The sequence below is a fragment of the Diceros bicornis genome, chromosome 28, assembly GCF_020826845.1.
Source record: "Diceros bicornis minor isolate mBicDic1 chromosome 28, mDicBic1.mat.cur, whole genome shotgun sequence".
Lineage (NCBI taxonomy): Eukaryota > Metazoa > Chordata > Mammalia > Perissodactyla > Rhinocerotidae > Diceros > Diceros bicornis.
Window position 1 is genome coordinate 15,282,888 of NC_080767.1, and position 22,939 is coordinate 15,305,826.

General features: G+C 36.8%; 1 protein-coding gene across 1 annotated transcript in view; it reads left to right on the forward strand.

The window, feature by feature from the left end:
- The first annotated feature begins 918 nt into the window (after positions 1 to 918).
- The window catches only part of TMEM38B (transmembrane protein 38B), a 53,973-nt gene continuing 31,952 nt past the window's right edge, over positions 919 to 22,939 (forward strand). Inside the window, exons 1-2 of the mRNA XM_058523713.1 lie at positions 919 to 1,104; positions 15,676 to 15,832. Of these exons, the coding sequence (XP_058379696.1) occupies positions 993 to 1,104; positions 15,676 to 15,832 (269 nt within the window). The 5' untranslated portion in view covers positions 919 to 992. The remainder of the gene's footprint in view (positions 1,105 to 15,675; positions 15,833 to 22,939) is intronic.

Here is a 22,939-nt window from a genome sequence, read left to right on the forward strand (position 1 = left end):
CAGCAGTGTATGAGAGTTTCCTTTTCTCCACATCCTCTCCAACATTTGTTATTTTTTGTCTTGGTAATTATATCCATTCTGACGGGTGTAAGGTCTCACTTGGCTTTTAAAGGCCAGTTCACCTTACCAGTTCCCAGAAATAGTTTTCCTCTCCTTGGAACTGCCTTGGCTCGGCGCCTACACTGCTCACTACCTGCTTTGTACAAACTATGTATGTCCTTTTAAAAAAGATTTTAATCTCTCTTGGGATAACACAAGTTTCTTGAGTGCAGGATATTATCGTATTCTCTTTTATATCTTCAGTAAGTCACGGTGTGATTTGCACACTGTGGTTGCTCGAGAAATGCTAGGAGAATGACATCAATTTACAGAAATAATCCGACTCTGAGAGTCTCCCCTTCCAGACTGAATGTGTTTATCCAACATCATAGAACTTTATATTAAAAAGGGTGAATAAAATGTATGGAAATTAAACCTTTAAAAAATCCGACTTAAAAAAATTGGAGGACCCCCAAAAAGTCCTCAAGACTTCATGTGGGTTACATGTATCAATACTTAGCATATTAGAACTTATAACTGAGAAAAATTTAAAATAGTTCTTTATGTATTCGTTTTAAAAATAAATGCACTAAATGTTACCATAAATAATGTATTTTTTATTCATTTATTTATGTTTCCTTCATCTGCCCATTCTCCGGGTTCGGGCACAGCCCCCAGCAGGGAGGAAACGCTGCACCCTTTTTAGGAGAACCAGGGAACAGCCCGGAGCCCGCTCGCCCGCCTCCCCGCCAATCGCCCGCGCGCCGGCGGCTCTCCGGACACGCGGCCCCGCCCCTCCGCGCGCCGGCGCCGGGAGCCTGGGCGCACGCGCAGGGCTCCTCCAGGCCGCGCCGAAGGGCGCGCGGCCGCTGTGGCCCCTTCCCCCACCGCTCGCCGCGCACGCCGGGCAACCGTAGTGGCGGCTGCTGCGGCCGCTGTGGTGGGTCGTCGTCATGGACTCTGAGTGGGATAAGCTGACCCTGGCCTTTTCTCGCACGTCTATGTTCCCTTTTTTTGACATCGCCCACTACCTGGTGTCGGTGATGGCGCTGAAGCGTCAGCCGGGTGAGTGCGGCGCCGCGGGCTGGCCCCCTCAGGGTCCCCTCGAGGCGAGGACGGCTCAGCCGGGTGACCGCCGAGCTGGAGGGGCGCCCAGAGCCGGCTGGTCCGACCCCTCGAGTACAGATGGGGAAACCGAGGCCGGGAAGGGAGGTGGCCTGGGCACTCGTCGAAGGAGGCGCGACTTGGGGTCCGCGACGCCGCCTCAGGGGGTGGGGGGCCGGCCCTATAGCCACGGGAAGGACCCCCGGGACAGGGGACAGGAGGCCGGTGCCCGCCAGGGTTTGCGCGGTCTCCCGGCGGTGCCGCCGCTTCCTGGGAAAGTATTAAAAGTCACCTGGGGACGGAGCTCCCGGGGACGGCAAGTTTGACTTAGGCGCTGGGAGTCGTGAACAGTCCTGGACTGCCGTCCAGTTATGAAAATTGTGTAAACTCTTATTAAACACAAAGCCTCAGGTAGTCCCACCAGTCTTCCCCGTAACGCGGTGTTCTGTCACCTTGCTTAGCACGGTAGACAGATGATAGTTGAGAAGAGAGTGACTTCCCGTTTTCGGTCACACGAGTGACACTGCACAAGTAAGAGTCGTCTGGCAGTTTCACTCTCTGTGGCTGGGGATGTCGTCGTAACGCAGCATTGTGGGTTCTTTATCGATGCCATCAAGCAGCAAGACTTGCATGTTCTTGTATTTTAGTGCAGGATGTGTTTGCTCCTATATTGCTTTGCTTTTTACCTGCCTTTCGCTTCACGGATCTCCTCTTTCTTTGAGGTCAGGCACTTTCTTTGTCTGCTTTCTGTGTGCCGGGGCTGCCTTTACTCTGCCTGGTCCTACAGCGAGTTGATGAGTGAGGGCTGGAGGACCATGCTGTACCTCTGTGGACTACTGGTCTTTAAAACCCTTGGACCTCAGAAATATTTTTCATTTACGTTCAAATTTGTAGCTCAGTCTAAATCAGGGTTTGGTAGAAGTTTCGACCTGGATAGGGAGAATGTTATTGTATTAGATCTGCATAGATAATCTGCATAAGATACAGCTTCCTTGATCTGAAAACAGGTCCATTATATTGTTATGCCATGTTCAGTATTTGATATTTTTTTGTGTAAGCTCAATCAGATGTTCTCAAAGTGTGGTCCAGGAACCCCTGGGGTTCCTGACACTTGTAGGTCAAAATTATTTCCAAAATAATATGCAGATGTTATTTCTCTTTTTCACACTCATTTTCTCACAAGTGTACAGCGGAGTTTTCCAGAGGCTGCATGACCTGTGATACTGTAACAGATCGAATGCAGAAGCAGATATGAGAATCCAGCGGTTTTCTATTTGAAGCCAGACATGAAAGAGAGTTGCTAAAATATAAAACGGTGTGACTTTTCTCACTAAATGTTTTTTGCTTTGGAAAATAGTTATTTTTCATAAAAAATATATTATTTTTGTTAACATTTAGTGCATTTATTTTTAAAATGAATACATAAATAATTATTTTAAAATTTTCTCAGTTATAATTTCTAATATGCTAAGTATTGATACATGTTCCCCACATAAAAACTCTTTAGAGTCAAGAGTTTTTTTGTCAGGCTTTTTAAAGATTTAATTTACATACATTATATTCACCCTTTTTAAATGTAAAGTTCTGTGATTTTGGACAAACACATGCAGTCGTGTAACTACCACCACAATCAAGATATGGAACAATTTTATCCCGCACTCCAGATTCCCTCTTGCCCCTTTGTAGATAGCCCTCCCCCAGCCCCAAGCAACCATTCATCTGCTCACTAATTTTTAGGTGTGCAGAGGCGTCCTGAGACCAAAAAATTTGAGAACCACTGGACTAATTGAATGCTAATACACGTGATGTGAAAAATATTTTATATTCCGGTACCAGTACTTGTAAACAGGTAAAAATGATAGAATTCACGTGAAAGAGTGTACCTATTTCAGCTTTTACCACAAGTGTGTTAGACTCCCTGTTTCCTTGGACATTATTGGCTGTTATCAGTCTTAAATATCTTGTCATTCTAATGATCAGAAAACATAGTTTTTATTTGCATCTGTCGTGGTTACTAATGAGTTTGTGCTTCTTACGTTTATTGGCCATTTGTATTTCTACTTCTATAAATCTGTTGAGTTGATCACATTGTTTTTCCTATTTAAAATGTAATACATTTTTTAAAATGATGAACCATCCTTATATTCTTGGAATAAACTACTTGTTTGATGTATTATTTTAAATCATTAGGAATTCTGATTTGCCAATACTTTATATACATTTTTACTTAATTGGCAACTTTTTCCTATCCCCCAGTGACTGATTCTCTAAAACTTAGACCTGTAAGTTTTACAATAAAACTACAATTCATTTGTGTACTGTGACCAAGGTTCTTCTTCTTTTTTTTTTTTTTTTCGTGAGGAAGATTAGCCCTGAGCTAACATCTGTTGCCAATCCTCCTCTTTTTGCTGAGGAAGACTGGCCCTGGACTAACATCTGTGCCCATCTTCCTCTACTTTATATGGGATGTTGCCACAGCATGGCTTGGTAAGCCATGCGTAGGTTGCTGTCCGGGAGCCAAACCTGGGAACCCCGGACCACCGAAGCGGAGCATGCGAACCTAACTACTATGCCACCAGGCTGGCCATCCATGGTTCTTATTTTTTCCTTTCAAACATGTTGCTCCTTGAGACTCTGACTTTTGGAATGTACTCTGCCACTGCCAGTACCTCACTCCCCACTCTCCCACGATTTACATCTTGTGATTTGTGATCTTTGTCTAGATCTTAAAAAATGCTGGTGGAGGCAAGAGGGTAAAGGAGATTGACTCTTTTCTTTCTATCTTTGGTCTAGGTAAAGATAGCATCCCTTTTCTGTTTGGTTTAGGTTGTAGGCTTTCAAATCCAAGGAATGATGGTCCCCCTGCCCCTTTCCTTTTCCATGTGACTTGTTTTTCATAAGCAAAGGCATCAGGGCATTTAATAAGTGGATTGTTTTTTATTTCTTAGTTTACGTCTATTTGTCTCATAATTAGCTTTAGTTCCTCCTGAACCCTGGCATCTGATTGTCTATAGTTTTTAATTGGCTAGTAGTATAGGTATTTTTTCTATTTTCCTGGGCATTTTATTAGGAAGTTGGGAAATGCTTCTTGCAGAGCCGTTAGAAACCATTTTAGGGGCCGGCCCCGTGGCTTAGCGGTTAAGTGCGCGCGCTCCGCTACTGGCAGCCCGGGTTTGGATCCCAGGCGCACACCGACGCACCGCTTCTCTGGCCATGCTGAGGCCGCGTCCCACATACAGCAACTGGAATGATGTGCAACTATGACATACAGCTATCTACTGGGGCTTTGGGGAAAAAAAAGGAGGAGGATTGGCAATAGATGTTAGCTCAGAGCTGGTCTTCCTTAGCAAAAAGGGGAGGATTAGCATGGATGTTAGCTCAGGGCTGATCTTCCTCACACACACAAAATAAATAAATAAAAAGTAAAAAAAAATAGAAACCATTTTAACAGAAAGTTTACATCATCAATTTTAATCTCTCTTATCTTAACATTTTAAGTCAGTCTTTGTCTCTTTTCTATTTAAATCTTCATTAAAATAAACACATTTCTTCAATCCTACATTCATATCCAATTGCTATTTTCTGTAAAACTTCTTGAAAATTTAATCTACAATTATTTCTGCTTGATTTTTACACACAAAATCTATTATTTTACTCTTAATTCTCTCACTGCTATTTTGCTAACCTCTCTCAAGTCATACATGGTTCAATTAATAAAATATTCATTGAAACTCTACTGTGTATCAGGCATTATATTAGATGCCAATGATACCAAGGTGAAAGATACTGTTATAGTCCTAAAGAAACTCAACTGTGTTTTTTGTGGTAGTGTCGCATCAGGTTGCACTACCTTTCCTACACAATAATAATATTCATTCATTTCAGATACATTTCAGATATGTGCATCAGTATCTTAATTCTGATCCTCACAAATCCCTTTAAGGTAGGTGTTATTGAACTCATTTTACAGATAAGGAATAGTCTTACGGGAATAAAATAACCTTTCTTAAGTCACATAGTTTAGTAAATTATGAAGCAAGTTCTTGGGTTAATTGCAGAGTTCTCAGCTATTCTGTGCTCTCTCTTTGCAGGTCCATTTAATGTTCTTAGTTTCTCAATATTTAGCAAGTTCTCAATAAGTTGTCATTTGACATGGTTATTTTCTCCCAGTATTTCTGTCATTTCCACATCACATATCGGTTTCTTCTTTGCTTTCAGGAATTAATCCAGGAATAAAGTTTGTCGTTATTCCTTCCTCTAATTTGTGGGAGATGAAAGGATGAGTAAATCAAGAATTTATCAGTTTTAGGGATTCTGGAAAGGTGGCAGCATAGTTTTGCTGTCTTTATGAATCCCCACATAAAATCATATGGAAATGTACAAAAATTGTAAATGTACAGCTCAATAAACTTTCAGAATGAACATGTGTATGTAATTGACATCTGGATAAAAATAGAACATTCATGATACCCCCAAAGCCCCCTTTGTTATATGATGCTTTAAAAAGCCAGAGAGAGGTTCTGCCTAGTGTGAGATGGAAAAAGATGTCTAAGAAATGACAGTCCATAATTTACTTCTGTCAGTTTAGAGAATCTTACTTAAATATATTTTATATTATATGTATATAATATATATATTTTCATATATATATTATATATACATATATATTTCCTCCCCAAAGCCCCAGTACATAGTTGTATATTCTAGTTGTAAGTCGTCTAGTTCTTCTGTGTGAGCCACTGCCACAGCACGGCTACTGACAGATGAGTGGTGTGGTTCCGTGTTGGGAACTGAACCCAGGCCACCGAAGGGGAGCATGCTGAACTGTAACCACCAGGCCATCAGGGCTGGCTCTAATATTTTTTTAAGTGAAAGGAAAGTTAGTATATTGAGTGACCTGACATAAAATATTGGTCAGAGAGTGTGGTGTGATAGAAAGAGCTCATAAAGTCAGGAGACCACTTTTTAGTTCAAACACTACCACTACCTGGGTAGCTTAGGATAAGAACTTAAATCTCAATATTTTATTTGTGCAGTGAGTGAGCTGGACTAGCACACCAGCTGAGCAGTCTCCCCTCCTCAGGAGTCTCCGATTTGGCTCTAAAGAGCTCTTCCTCCAAGCTTCTAAGTTTTAATAATTTCACCCTATCTTTTGTTCCTCCAGCAGTGGTAATTGCTTTCTTCAGTTGACACCTCTGTGATACCATAGTATTTTGTTTTTACCTTTCCAAAAATAACAATTTTATACCTATTTACTTCTTTATATTAAATTCTATCTATTAAAATATGTATTTTCTGTTTCCTGAGTGGACTCGGACTTGTACAGAAACCTGCAAGTGGGATTTAACTTCCCACTTTCTAGTTTGCATGTGTCATGTTAAGATATATAAAGCACTGGCTACTTCCTGCCCGTAGATCCAGTCAGTATGTCTCCAGTGTAGTGGGCCAGTGTGATCTTGTGTGGACTCTCAATATGATCAAAATCTCTGTGGACTTTGTTGGAGAGTAGGAGAATTGACATAGACCTGAGGCAAGACTGTGATAGTATACTGTTAACCTTGCCAGGTAAGATCGAGTGTTTCTGGGATTCTTTGCAAATTAATATGCAGAAAAAAAGCATTTGCTTACCAAGTTACAGGGGTTATGTTGATTTGTTCCAGTAAAAATACTGCATCTTGAATACCAGCTGTAGTTAGAGTCACTACCAGTCTACATTTATGATAATCCACAGTCTCCAGGATCTATCTGCCTTATGTATAGACCAAACAGGCAAGTTAAATGGGATGTGATAACTATCACCACCTTTTCATCTTTCATGTTTTTGGTTATGGCACCCATCTTTGTGGTATTGCTTTTTAAAAATATCTTGGTGAGGAGAAGAAACTCTAGGGGCTTCTACTTGACCGTTCCTAGCATAATGGACCTTTCTTTACTCCATGGATCAGAGAATCAATAAGGGTATTGTGCCAGTTGTCAAAAGTTTCTATTCTAATTATACATTAAGAAGCTGGGGAAATAACCATAGGGTGAGTCTTGGATTTACTTGGCCCACTATGATTCACACTTGATCCAAAATTGAGTTATGTCATAGATAATCTCTAAGCTTCTGATGCCTATATGATTATTTTTTAATAATTTTTATGAAAAAGCATACTTGAGGCATAAAAGATATGTTGTTAATTTTTCTCTTTTTCAAGGAGATAAATCTATAAAGGGGAAAGACTAAAGCAAAATTTTACTAATGCAGTCATGTGCTACATAATGACATTGAGGTCAACAACAGACCGCATATATGTTGGTGGTCCTATAAGATTAGGACCATATAGCCTAGGTGTGTAGTAGGCTATACCATCTAGGTTTGTGTAAGTACACTCTATGATGTTAGCACAACGACAAAATCACCTGATGACACATTTCTCAGAATGTATTCCCATTGTTAACGATGCATCACTGTATGCAGTTTAAAAATACTTAACATTTGGAGTTGAGGCTTTAAGAAGGCTAGAACATTCCTCTGCTGCTTTCTGGAAGTCATATCAACCACCAGCAAGCTGAATGTTAACTGTTTTGAAAATAGCTACAGTGCAAGTAGTTCTTAAAGATAGGGACACACTGTAGAACTAAAATAAATTAAGTCAAAATAAAGAAGTCATGTATGCAGTACGTTAAAAAATATCTTTCCAAGCTTTGTTATAACCAAGTCAGCACAACAAATTTTAACATAGTTTAACGATTCATTTTGGCCAGAGTGTGGGATCATTTTTGTGTGTGTGTGTGTGTGTGTGAGGAAGATCAGCCCTGAGTTAACATCCATGCCAATCCTCTTGTTGCTGAGGAAGACTGGCCCTGGGCTAACATCTGTGCCTTTCTTCCTCCACTTTATATGGGACACTGCCACAGCATGGCCTGACAAGCGGTGCGTTGGTGTGTGCCCGGGATCTGAACCCGGGCCGCCAGCAGCGGAGCGCGTGCACTTAACCACTACGCTGTGGGACCGGCCTCGTGTGGGATCATTTTGTAGATGTGATTTTAAGTGAATTTATGGGGGTAGAATGTGACTTCTTTTTAAGTTTCATTTCATAATGAAAATATTTTCATGTTAAAGTCCGTAGGTGATTATATGTACTTTAAACATCTTATACTTTGACTTAGATTTAGGTCTCAATGTGGCAAATTTTGTAAGAGTTTTGGGGGAAATAATGCTGTTGATAGCATATCACAAACATCTTAACTTTAGGTAGGATAGAGAATATTTTTTTCTCTTTTAAATGTTAGTATATTAAAAATAAAATAATGTATCCTAATTAATAACACAGCTTGTCCCTTAGCTAAAAGAAATACATCTTTGTTTTAAAATTGAGAAGAAATTAAAGATATGTTAACTATTTTTTTCCAACTGAAAATTATTTATATTCCCTGAAGATATACCAGCTGTTTCTGGTTAACTTCATGTATTTTCATAGTTTACCTTCACATTAAACTAATTCTGGTACTAGCATGATACATACAGAGAAACATAACACCCAAAGAACTTTGTCGTGAGATTGCCACGTACTGTGAAATGTGTTACCATAGTGTGTGTACTGAAGAGAGCTTTATAGAAAGGCCTATTTGAATTAGAGAAATTTTTCTGGCTGACATAATTTTGAAAATGAAGCAAAAAGGACTGATGTAAGGGAGACTCTTCCTTTAACTCTTCTTTTTTTTTTTTTAATAAAATCATAGTTTCTTTGATTTAAGACTGTTGGGGTTATGAGTGCTTTTTCAGTGCCATGATGTGTTGTTCTCATCCCAGCCTCGCAATAAGAACTCAAAAGAGTTATGTCTTGGGCTCAGAGAATTGAGTCAGAAGCAGCCCAAGGGTTGCATTTTGCCTGTTTATTTTCTCTGCTATCAATGATCAATCCATTCAGCAGATAAATCAACAGATTGTCTACCATGTACTAGTGTGTGCCATGTGTTTTTATGTATATTCTCTTATTTTACATCCTTGTAAGTTATGTATAATTTAATTCCCATTTTATGAAAATTGAAATTTAAGCCAAGAGAGGTTAGAGGTCCTACAAAGAGGTCACAAAATTGGTATGCAATCACAATTGCCTCTCTGACTTGTGGCAATACTAAGGGAAATTAGTGGAAGTAAAATTGTAATACTTAAACTCCTGAAGTATTTCACGTATTTTTCTGACATATGATAAACATTTATAGAGCACCTAGTTTATATGAAAGTCTCTTTGAGTCTCAAGGGGTAACAATCTTATAGTGGAGCTAATACTTGTGAACAAAATCTGGAATGTGATATGCCTTAAGAGGAAAGAATAAGATAATGAGAAAGTTGAGGGAAGAGGAAAGTTATTTAGACAGACTTTTAATCAGAAATGAATATTACGTGAGTGAATAATTTGTGTGAAAGCATTTAGTAAATTTGATTGGAATTGTGTTAGTATAAGCCCAAGGAAATAAGCCCAAGGAAAACCTGGGCTTATTTGAATTTGGCTAGGCCAGTGAGTGGTGAGTGTCAGATGGATGTAAGCCTTGCAGGACCTTTGGTTCTGTCCAAAATGTCCAGGAGTTTTACCAAATGGTTTTGGACAGGACCAAATATGAAGGACTTTTTGGCAGGGACTGAATGGCTTATGGACATTTTGGACAGGACCAAATGTCAAAGACCTTTTGGTGTGGACCAGGTGTCTTATGGACATTTTGGATGGGACCAAATATCTGCTAATCAGATGAAAGTAATGCTAATCTTCCATTAGAACAATATTAGGGAATGTAGAGGATAGAGACACGAGCCAATATTCCCTAATTGTGTGTGTGTGTGTGTGTATATATATATATTTCTTTTTTTTTTTGCTGAGGAAGATTCTCCCTGAGCTAACATCTGTTGCCAGTCTTCCTCTTTTTGTATGTGAGCCACCACCACAGCATGGCCACAGATGAGTGGTGTATGTCTGTGCCCAGGAACCAAACCTGGGCCACTGAAGCGGACGGTGCAGAACTTAACCACTAGGCCACTGGAGCTGGCCCCCTAATTGTATGTTTATCAGAAGTAATCAGTTACCTTGGAATGTGTCTTCATAGTGACTGTGCTGTGATGGGCCCGTTATAGCTCTCATTCAGTTAGAGCTCCCATTTCCAGAATGTGTCCCCAGAGCTAACCAGGGTGTGCCTGTGAGAGAGAGAGGGAGACACACACACGTGGAGTGGGGTTGGGGGAGAGGAAGGGCGAGGGAGAAAAGGAATGTGTATGTGTAAATAAGCATAGGAAAAAAATTCTGAAAGTTGTCACCCCTCAGGAGAGGAGTGTGATTGAATGGTAGAAGTAGAGAGGAAAGGGTAATTTTGCTTTTTATTTCTATTCACTTCTGTAATAATAATGATAGCTAATACTTATTGCTTACTATATGCCAGGCCCCCTTTCTGAGTGCTTTAAATGTACCCACTTATAGTCAGTCCTTACAACAACCCTATGAGGTAGGTTATTTTTTTCCTTTTCTTCTTTTATGTGTCTCTCTCTCTCTATCTGTATCTATATCCATATATCTATATCTATATGTCTATATCTATATATGTGTATTTTAAAGATGTGGGAAAGCAAAGTGCTGGAGCCAGGATTTATACCTGGGCAATTAAGCTCTAGAGTCCATACGCTTAAGCACTCTATGTTGCCTTTCAACATGAGGATGGCTCAGTATGGCAGCTAGTGTCCACTGACCAAAAAAAAGATCATACTCATTTACTGTGCTGACTGACCAGTGTTATAATCAGTCACCTGTGGGGAGTGTGCACTGCACTGTACGAGGCAGTAGTGAACAGAGCCTATACACAGATTTAGATAGATAACAATATATATGTATTAGAGACATAACGGTATCCATCTTACATAGAGATTTGGCTCTATTATAGCATGACCATGTATCATCAGAATAACTTGAAAATTCTTCGATTTAGGGGAAATTGCTACACTGGATATTGACATCCTGTCTTTTAGTAAGTTTCTCATAACTAATTTTTTTTCCAGATTGGAACAGGTCACCATTTCTTGAGTTATCACCAGAAGCTTATCATTAAACCTTGGCATCACTTCACTTGACAGGCTGTGTACACCACAGAAAATTCACCTCTGCCAACTCATGTTCACTCCTGGGCACATTTTGTTGTGTGGAATGGTGGGTTGCGCTATTTGAATTTTTACCTCCCTCTTTTTTTTTTTCCCTGAGCACATATAGATGAATTCCCATGTTAATACAAGTATGATGATGTTATTCTACTGAACTCACACATACATTTGCATAGTTTTTTGTTGTTGTTTTTGCGTAAATGGCCTCTCCCTACAAGGTAACAACAGTTAACAGTTTGGTTGTATATTCTTGCAGACCTTATTTTATGTGTTATCTGTGTGTATATGTACCTAAAGAAATATCTAGTTTTCTGTTTTTCCCCTGTAAATGATTTTTTACTCTCATTTTTTTAATATACATATGGTTGTCTTTATGTCATGTCAGTGCATGTAAAGCTGCCACATGTTTTTGAGTAAATGCGTTGTATTCCTCAGACTAGATGTGACCTAATTTGTTAAGATGTTGTTTAATTACATAATTAATAAATGAACATTTTATTTTAAAGAATTTAAATATAATTAAATATTATAATTATTATAATTAATTAAATTTAAAGCTCCTTTGACCATCTTCCCTAATCCCAGGCTTCTCTCAAGAGATAGTAACAGTTAACATTTTGGTGTGTTGCAGGCCCTTTTCTATGCATTCCATATATATGTATGTACCCGTAGAAATGTATGGTGTTTGCATTTTCGCCTGTCAGTGATTTCATGCTGTAATATTGTTGTTCAACATGATTGTATTTAGTTCTTTGTTTTTACTCAACAGCATGTTTTGGGGATCTTCCCATGTTAATGTTGATCTGCCACACTCTTGAGTTGCTCCTGTATAGTATTCCATAGTACAAATGATCATGGTTTGTTTAAGTGTTCCTCTGATATTGGTCATTTAGATTTTTTTCATTTTTCCCAGCATTATAAACAACTCTGCTTTAATATTCTTGTATGAAACTCCTTGGGCACTTGAGTCAATTTAAAATTTTATATTTTAATTGACATTACCAAATTGTTCTTCAAAATGGTTTTACCTGTTTATACTGTCACAAGAGTATATGAATTTCTTCACACCTTTGCCAATTTATTAATATTAAGCTGTAGTTTTTTTCTTTTCCAATTGGATGTGTGTGAAATAGCATCTCATTTTATTTTGTTTTTCTTTGATTACTGATGAGTTGAGGACTTTCCCTTTTTTTGGTATGTTTATTAGTCATTTATAGTTCCTGCTTTGTGACTTACCCATTTTTCTGTTGTGTTTATTGTCTTTTGCTGTTGATTTGTTGGAATTTGCCTTATGTAGGTTGAAAAACATTCTATCCCAGTCCTTGGTCATATAGAAGTTTTCAATTTTGGTGAAGTCAGATTTGTAAATCTTTTCCTTCATGGCTTTATTCAGGTTAAGTACTTATCTTTCTGTTCTTAGATTGTTAGATTTTTTTTAAAAAATCCAGAATGTGGAATTTTTATGAAGTGACCTCTTACTGTCTGACCAAAGGAGTGGTCATAATAATTTGTTAGTATAGTGAATGATTTTAATGAATTTCTAAATATTGAACCTTCCTTAAATTCTTTGGATAAAATCTACTTGGTTATGATTTATTATCCTTTCAAAAAACCACTGATTTCAATTTGTTATTAATGTATTTGTGCATTATACTCATAAGTTAGAATTATAGTATGTATCGTCTTCCTTTTTCTCTTTCTTCCTCCCTCCCTCCTTGTCTCTTTCCCTTCTTCCTCTCTCATTCTTTCTCTCTCTTTTTTCTTTTCTTTATAATTTTTGATTTTGGGGTTATGTGTTTCATAGAATGATTTAAATTTTTCTTCTTTGCTAAATTCTATAATGGTTATATAGCATAAAACTGAGTAATCCAAAACTATTTGGTAAATGTTTCCATTAATTTATCTGATCTAGCAGCTTTCTTTTTTTTTTTTTTTTTAATTTTTTGTTTATTGCAGTAACATTGGTTTATAACATTGTAAAAATTTCAGGTGTACATCATTGTACTTCTATTTCTGCATAGATTACATCATGTTCACCACCAAAATACTAATTACAACCCATCACCACACACATGTACCGAATTATCCCTTTCACCCTCCTCCCTCCCCTCTTCCCCTCTGGTAACCACCAATCCAATCTCTGTCCCTATGTGTTTGTTTATTGTTGTTATTATCTACTACTTAATGAAGGAAATCATATGGTATTTGACCTTCTCCGTCTGACTTATTTCACTTTGCATTATACCCTCAATGTCCATCCATGTTGTCACAAATGGCTGAATTTCATCGTTTCTTATGGCTGAGTAGTATTCCATTGTGTATATATACCACATCTTCTTTATTCCATTCGTCCCTTGATGGGCACTTAGGTTGCTTCCAAGTCTTGGCTATTGTGAATAACGCCACCCAAAAACCGAAGAATACACGTTCTTTTCAAATGCACATAGAACATTCTCCAGGATTGATCACATATTAGGCCACAAAACAAGTCTCCATAAATTTAGCAGCTTTCTTAGGATAGATCTTTGACTGCCCTGTAGCTTTTTTCCATAGTTATTTGTATGTTCAGGTTTCTATCTGTTCTTAAGAGAATTTTGCTAATTTATAGTTTCTCATAAAATTGGCCATTTCAACTACATCTTCACATTACATGTTGTTTTCCTACAATTAAAAAAACTCTCCAACTAAAATAATTTCCTTCTAATGTTATGCATTATTTTCCTCCCCCCCTCACCCCCCACCCCTTTCTCAGACTTCCTGAGCAATGATCTGTTTTATTGGTTTTTTCCAAGAACACCTTTGGGTTGGCTTTATTGATTGCCCATCTCTATCTCCCTTTTTTTTTTTTAGCATCAATTTAATTAGTTTCTACTTTTATTTTTATAAATTGCTTCTATTCTCTGACTGAGTTTATTTTTGTGTACTTTTTCCTTTGATAATTTCAAACTTAGAGAAAAGTTGCCAGAGTAGGTCAAGGAACTCCTGTTTCTCTACCCAGAGTCACCAACTACTGAGGTTTTTGCCCCATTTATTTTATTGTTTTTCCAACTTTAATGAGACATAATTGACAAAATTGTATATATTTAAAGTGTACAGTGTGATGATTTGATATACATATACATAGTGAAGTGGTTACCACAATCAAGTTAATTACCATATCCATCACCTACACAGTTACCTTTTTTTTGGGGGGGGGGATTGATAACATTTAAGATCTACTCTTAGCAAATTCCAAGTATACAATACAGTATTATTAACTGTAGTCACTATGCTGTACATTAGATCCCCAGAACTTATTATTCTTATAACTGGAAGTTTGTCCTTTAGCATTTTCTCTCTGAACGTTTTTATTTGTGCGTGTTACTTTTTCAGAACCACTTGAGTGTAAATTGGAGGCATTTTACCCAGTTACTTCTGATTACTTAAGTGTGCTAATTTTAAGAACCACAGTACAGTTATCAAAATCAGGAAATTTAACAGTGATACAATACTGTTATCTAAGCCACAATCCATATTTAGATTTCATCAGTTGTCCAGAACGTTCCTTTATAAATATTCTTTCCACTCCAGGATATGATCTGGGATATGCGTTGCATTTAGTTGTCTCTTTAATGTCATTCAATCTGGAACCTTCATCAGCCTTTTTTTATGTTTCTTGACCTTTACCTTGTTAAAGTATAGGCCAGGCCTTTTTTTTTTTTTCCAGAATAGCCCTCAATTTGGGTGTGTCTGCTTAGATTAGTTCAGGTTATACATTTTTGGTAGAAATACCACAGAAGTGATGATATGTTCTTAGTGCGTCATATCAGGAGTCACCTGATGTTGTTTGTTTACAGTGACATTTGCAAGATTTCTCCACTCTAAAGTTATTTCCCTCTGTAATTAATAAGTAATTTCTTAGGAGACATTTTGAGATGATGTAAATGTCTGTTCCTCATCAACCTTTCACCTCTGCGTTTATTTTATTATTCTATTTCTAGCCTGTCATGTTGAAAGCTTATTTTATTTATTTCAGCTTTTATTTTCTAAAGTACTTAAGATTATAAATTTTTCTTAATATATTGCTTTGACATATTGACTGGAAGTACTTAACAGTAGGATTGGGAATGAAAGGAGACAGTAGATGGGGAGATTGTTTATAATAATCTACCACTAAGAAACTGGCAATAAGAACCTGAACAGAGTATTTTAAAGGTGCCCCAAATCACCCATGTCTTAACAAAATGTATCTAGTCTTGATTTAAAGAACAAAAGACATGGTTTATGATGATTGTGATGTCACACCTATGAGTAATGGTAAGTTCTTGAAAATTATGAAATTAAGAAGTTTATTTCTTTAGTGCCACTGGTACCTCAGACTTGTTTAATATACAACTATCTCAGACCACATTTTTACTTCACCATTTCAGGAGCAGCGGCGGAGGCACGGAAGAATCCTCTTTCAAGCTGGTTTACTGCTATGCTCCACTGCTTTGGTGGAGGGATTTTATCCTGTGTACTGCTGTCAGAGCCTCTATTGAGGTTTCTTGCAAACAGCACTAATGTATTACTGGCATCTTCAATCTGGTAAGCTGCCATTATGGTGAACTATGAGACATTTAAAAAATTATTTTGTAAATTATTAGTAAATGGAACTTTTTTCTTTAGAAAAATATTTTATGTTCTTGAAAAGTTAATGCATGTGCAAGGGAAGGAACCCACATGCCAAAGGTTTTAGGTGCAAAGTATGTCTCTTTCTAACCCTTCTCCCTTGGCTTCTCCCAGAGGCAGTTATTGTTATTATTATCTAATGTATCTTTAGTGGAAGCATTCAAATATGAAAGGGCATCAAATATTTGGCCCCAAACAGTTTATCTTGTGCACCTAACCCATACACGCAGATATACAACAGGATAAAATCAAGAATGTAACCAACTACACAAAGTCCAAGTGGTTATGATTCATATACAATAATTATTCTTGTCATACTCTTTTTTGGATTTTTCAGAACCTTATGAGATTTAACATTAATTTTTTTTTGTATTTAGTTTTGAAGTGAAGAAAAAATGTTAGGAATTGCTTTGGATTTTTGCAAATCTAAGTTCAGGTATCCTTGAGGATTGATCCATCAAGTTAAAAAAAAAGTATAATACAAATCAGAGTACTTTTTATATCTAAAGCAAAAACTATGCTTTTGATTAAAAACTATATCAGTGAAATATATAACATGTTAGGAACACTTAAAGTTCATTTTTACTGTGATAATTTATAAATGAATATGTAACCAGTCATAAAAGGGAGTATTATAAATAGTAGTAGCAATGGAAAAAATAGTGGGAACCTGTGGCAGTGGAAACTACTAGGAGTAGAATAATAAATTTGATAGCTAATATTTATTGAGTTGTTACCATATGTCAGCTAAATTCTTTTTTTTTTAATTTTTTTATTTATTTTTTCCCTCCAAAGCCCCAGTAGATTGTTGTATGTCATAGCTGCACATCCTTCTAGTTGCTGTATGTGGAACGCGGCCTCAGCATGGCCGGAGAAGCGGTGCCTCCGTGCACGCCCGGGATCCGAACCCGGGCCGCCGGCAGCGGAGCGCGCGCACTTAACCGCTAAGCCACGGGGCTGGCCCTGTCAGCTAAATTCTTTACATTCATTTTTCGTATTTAATCACAAGAGTCTCATGAGATAAGTATTATTATTATTCCCATTTGACTAATGACAAAACTGAGGCATAGAGAAACTTTTCTGAAATTTTCATATTTAGTAAGTGATTGAGCTAGGATCAAAACCAAGAAGTTTGACTTTGCAGCCTTGATGCTTAACAGCCACTTCTCTCGTAGATTTCTTTAACCATCTCTTAAAGTATATTCTTCCAGGTGCTATGTGTTTTAAAAGACTTTCTTAAGGACTTTTATTTTTATAACAATATTTTTAAAATATTTTAGCATTTTGGAGAATTTTTTTATGTATGTGTGTAGATGCTAAAACTATATAAAAAGTAGGATATCCAGAATCTGGCAGTTTCCATTACTTCTACTTCTACTCCTGTAGACCAACCACCACTATTTCTTACATGACAATTGCAGTAGTTTCCTAAGTGGTCTAGCTGCTGCTTTCATTATCCCCCCGAGTCTGTTCTTCATGTAGCAGACAAAGTGATTATTTTAAAATAAGTTAGAACATAATATTCCTATGCTCAGTAGTTTCTTATCTTATTAAGAACAAAATACAAAACTCTTACCATGGCCTATAAAACTCTAGAAAATCTTCCTTTCCACTCTCTTCAATGTACTGTCTTTCCACTCTACTCCTGTTCAGTCTGCTATAGTCACATTGGCTTTGCCACTTCTTGAACACATAAGGCGTTCTTCTACCTTAGGGCCTTTGTGCTTGCTTTCCTTTCTCTATAATGTCCTTTTCCCAGAGGATAATATTTTCTTTTTTTAGAGAGGTCTTCCCTGACTGAAATAGCACCTCCTCTCCCATGACTATCACATCATTTTTATTTTTCTTCTTAGACTTATTACTACCTGGCATATTATCTGTTTATTTCTTTTTATGTTGATCTGTCTCACTCCACTAGAATGACAACCTATCAGAGCAGGGACTTTGTTTTGTTAACCATGTGCCAAGTACTGTTCTAGGTTCAGTAAATACGTTGCTAAAGGAAAGGACTGCTATGTATTGTTATATTATAAGGGATTTCTGTAATTGAGTAGCAAGGAATTACAAATCTTGATTAGTTGATTCCTTAAATGAAATAAAATTGCTTGTCTATAAATATATGCTTTCTTGGCTTAAACTAAAATGTTTGTTAGAAGTGGAAAATAAGAAATGCATTTTTATATAGTGAATAAGTAGTATTAGTATTTAATTTTTATTAACCTCAGATCTTTTATTATCCCCATTTTACATAAGAGGAAATTAAGGCTTAGAGAGTTGGTAAATGGCAGGGTCTGGATTTCAACTCAGCACGGTGATCTTAACTGAGAAGAGTTTTCATTAAGAACAATATTTTTTTAATTAAAAAATTTTAGTTTAGGGCCAGCCCCGGTGGCCTAGTGGTTAAGTTCAGCATACTCTGCTTCAGCGGTCTGGGTTTGGTTCCTGGGCATGGACCTACACCACTCATCTGTCTGTGGCCATGCTATGGCAGCAGCCCACATACAAAAAGAGGAAGATTGGCAACAGATGTTAGCTCAGGGCGAATCTCCCTCAGCAAAAAAAAAAAAAAAAAAAGTCATGGTCTCTTAAAAAAAATTTTGGTTTGTATTGAACAGGTGCAAAAGAATATTTATAAAATATATGCAAAGTATAAAGAATTGTGATATAATAACAACTTGTATATCCATCATTTAGATTAAGAAAAAAATTGCTGCTTTAAAAAAATCTTTTTATTATAAAGTGAAAATTCAGAAAAACCACAAAAAACAAATGTATGGCCTAATGAATTATTGTAAAGTATATCCTTGAAACCACTACCCAAGTCAAGAAATATAGCTTTGCCATCCATCTTAGAAATCCCTTCTGTGTGTTCCATTCCAAACACAACCCTCTTCCTACCTTAAATAACCATTACAATAACACACCATTATCTTGACTTGTATGGTAATCACTTCCTCGCATATTTTTGTAATTTTATCATCCAAATGTTCATCCCTAGACACTATAATTTAGTCATGCCCATTAAAAAATTTGATGTCTCTTAAGTCTTTTTTATTTATAGGTTCCCCCTCCATTCATTTTTTTTCCTTATAATTTATCTCTTGAAGAACCAGAGCCATTTGACATGCAGAGTTTCCCGTAGTCTGGAGTTTGCTGATCGCTCCCTCCTAGCGCAGATCATTATATTCCTCAGTTCTCTGTGTTTCCTGAAAATTGGCAAATTGATCCAGAATCCAAATCAGATTCAGGTTAGATCCCTTTAGCAAGACCGTAAGAGGCCCCAAATGGCTGATTAGCTCTTTTTTTTTGTTCACGTTAGCCCTCTTTTACACTTAATGACTATATCAGTTAATTGAAAATTGCAAAATGTTAATAGTCTAATTCTGTCTTCTTATGTATTAGTTAGAATAGTATTATAAATAGATACTTCTCACTAATCATCTATTATTTGGTTACCCAGTTACACAATTCATATAGGAAAGGCAGGGTAAATACTTCATTCTTTCCCTTTTACTTAGCAATTTTTAAGATAAGAATTGGTCCCGTCATCCTCCAAAGGTGACCAGTTTTTTTTTTTTTTTATAATTATGAACTCATGGATTTAAGCATGTTTCATGGGTTTCAGTAAATTGCAATTGTTGTCATTATTGAAGTTCAAATTGTTTCATTTTTGGCCAGTGGGAGCTTCTTCAGATTGGCTCCTGTGATTTTGATTAGCTTCCTTGCTACTTAATGTAGGATTCATCTTGTGCTTTTCTTCTGGAATCACTCCTTTCTCTAAGAAGCTCTGGTTTCTTTTAGTGAGACGTAGCATTTCAGGACCACAATCTGAGTGCTATAGGTGTTCATTATTAGTGGATTGATTATTGTTTCTAGGCCTTTTTAGTGGACAGAGCTAGGAAAAAATAAGGACAAAATAACTCATGAATTCATATTGATATTTGTAATTCAAATTCAAGACCACAGAGCTTTTATTTAACCTTTCTATGTTACATATGTATCTCCTTTTTTCCACACTAAAAACTTTAGTTCTTAAGGGCACAAGACATGATAGAATTAGAATATTCCAACATTACTCACTTATTTTATTCTGTATTATGCACACAATACACAATAGTTTTAGAATAATAGTACTAATACTACTACCCATATGATTACTGAAAACATTAATTTTTTCGCAAATATGCTTCTCATTTTTAAAATAGATGTACTATTCTACACTATCATAGCTGTTACATACCATGTGCTTCCCTTCTTAATCCTTCTTAGTCTTAATCAGTCTTAGTTTTACAGCTAGCTGTATATTTCATGCTTATCACCAGTCTTTATGTCTTTGTGTCTAGTAATTTTGGTTGTATGAGCTTGTTCTCTAGTAGATTCATCAGAACAGTAGTCCCTGAATTCTCCCATGTTGTTAAGTTTGTCTTTTGTACTTGTAAGTCAGTTTTACTGGATGTAAAATCATTGAATCATACTTTCTATCTTTTGAGTATTTTAAATATGTTATTCCGTTTTCTTGTGTCATAAAGCATTCTGGGTCAGTATTCTTTGGTACCTAGTATATTCTTTTTAGTAGTTACACATTTTTTTTTTTAAATTGAGGAAGCTATTTTAGGATTTGAACTCTTCTCTTGCTTTGATTTTCTTTAGGAATTCCTATTATTGGTATATTGGCTCTTTGCCTTTCTTCAATGAACCTTTTTATCTGTCTTTTTTAAAATTTAAAATGTTTTCCCTTTTCCCTTTCTATTTTTTTGAAGGCACTGTTATATTTGTTTCTCTTTGTTTTCCTTCTAATTTGGTCTTCATTACTGAAATGATTTTTTTCCACTTTTTTTTCTTATTTTTTCCTGAGTATTTTATCTTCAGTTCTCAATTTTTCTAATTCTGTTGTAGATTGTTCTTTTATGTGTTGTATCATTTTCTTAATGTCTTTAGCTTGTTTTGAAATAGTGGGTTGCAGGTTTAATTTGTTTTGTGGACACATTTTCCTGAGTGCTTTCATTGTCTTTTGGGATTTATTTTGATTTTTTTCCTTATAATAAATTTTATAGGATTTGACCTTGATACTTTTCTGTTGGTCATTTTTTTGTGGAATTGGGTTTCTTGAACTTTTTGGATAAGGTGGAATTGAGGAAAATTTTTCTGATTTCATAGAGCTCCTGCTTCTGTTTGTTTTTATATAGTGTTCAAAAGATGATGATTTGCTTTCTAAGATTTCCTGGGTCTTCTCCCTTTCCCCAGTTTGGTTTGGATCTTCCCTTTTTTCTGTTGTTCTGTCCTCTCAGTTTAGATTCTTCTCATGTGGGGCTTGTTCTAGAAGATTGCCCAGGTGGATCAGTTCATGGGGACTAAATTGATCCGACCCCTTCAGGCCTTCTTATCATGGACGCTTTGTGTCACCTAGTGTAGAGATGCCAGAATCCCTCCCAGTTTCAGCTGTTGTTATTGTTGTTTTTCCCTAATTGGCCTGCTGTGCTTTCTAGTGAATACTCATTAGCTATTTTGGAGTTTTGTTCTTAGGTCCATTAGTTGCCACCTTATTGCCTTCCTCTTCCTGCCAAGCAGAGCAGGTCTTGTGGTTGTTAGTAAATTGTCTCTGCCCACTTGCATTTTGGGATTTGAAGGGATACCTTGTCACATGTGTAGTTTTGTTGTAGTTTTGTTGTAAGCGTTGTGGATGGGATTTTGGTTTTGCCAGCTAGTTGCCTTGTCTGTTTTTTTTTTTTTTTTCTGTGAGGAAGATCAGCCCTGAGCTGACATCCAATGCCAGTCCTCCTCTTTTTTTTTTTTTTTTTGCTGAGGAAGATTGGCCCTGAGCTAACATCCGTGCCCATCTTCCTCTACTTTATATGGGATGCTGCCACAGCATGGCTTGACAAGTGCTGCGTCAGTGCGCTCCTGGGATCTAAACCTGCGAACCCCGGGCCGCCAAAGTGGAGCGCGCGCACTTAAACTGCTTGCGCCACTGGGCTGGCCCCTGCCTTATCTGTTTTTGTATGGGGATTTGAAGAGCTCAAAATCTGTGCAGCCACTGCTGCTACCATCTTCTCAGAACCCTTGCCATTAGTTTTGATGTTCCCTGTATGCAACACTGCCCCCACCCTGCCCGATCTGATTTCCTTTCTTTCTTACTCAGAAGTAACCATTACCCTTAATTTTGTACTTGCCATTCTTTTACTTTCTATTTAGTTTTAGCATATGTTTAGTTTTAGCATATGTTTATATCCATATACAATATAGTTTTTGAAAGTTTTGTAAATGGAATCACATGTGTGTATTTTTCAGTGATTTGCTGTTTTTTGTTCGATCTCTGTTCCTGAGATTCGGTATAGTTGTGTATGCTTGTAATTTATTAATTTTTACTGCTGTATAGCATACCATAATTAATTGTCATAATTTGTTCATCCATTCCTCTGTTGACAGAGAGTTGTTTCTAGTTTTTTTCCTGTTACAAACAGTGTTGCTAAGAACATTCTTATATATATTTACTGGTGTACATGAGCAAGATTTTCTCTTGGTATATGCTTAAGAGTAGATTTATTGAGTTACAGGGAAAGTGATTTTTAAACTCTACTAGATAATGCCAAATCACTTCCAAAGTGATTGTACTAATTTACGTTTTCACTGCATTGCATCCAGCCTAAAAACTCGACTTTACCATTAATTTACCTATGCTCATATATCTCTTCCCCATCGCATCTCTCTGCACTTTTCCCACAGATAACCTCTATCCTGTTTGTGTTTATCTTACCTTTTAAAAAAAGGTGAATCATGCATATGAATGTCTAAATAATATGTATTTAGTTTTGAGCCCTATTTTAAAATGGGTATCATACTGTATATTGTTCTCTGGGACTTGTTTTTTTCACTCAACATAATGTTAATAAGATTCATCCGTGTTTTTGCATGTAGCTATAGTACATTCCGTCTCACTGCTATATAATCCATTATATTAATATCTATATTTTATTTATCCTTCTGTTGATGAGCATTTTTACTGGTTCTAGTTGTTTTGTTGGG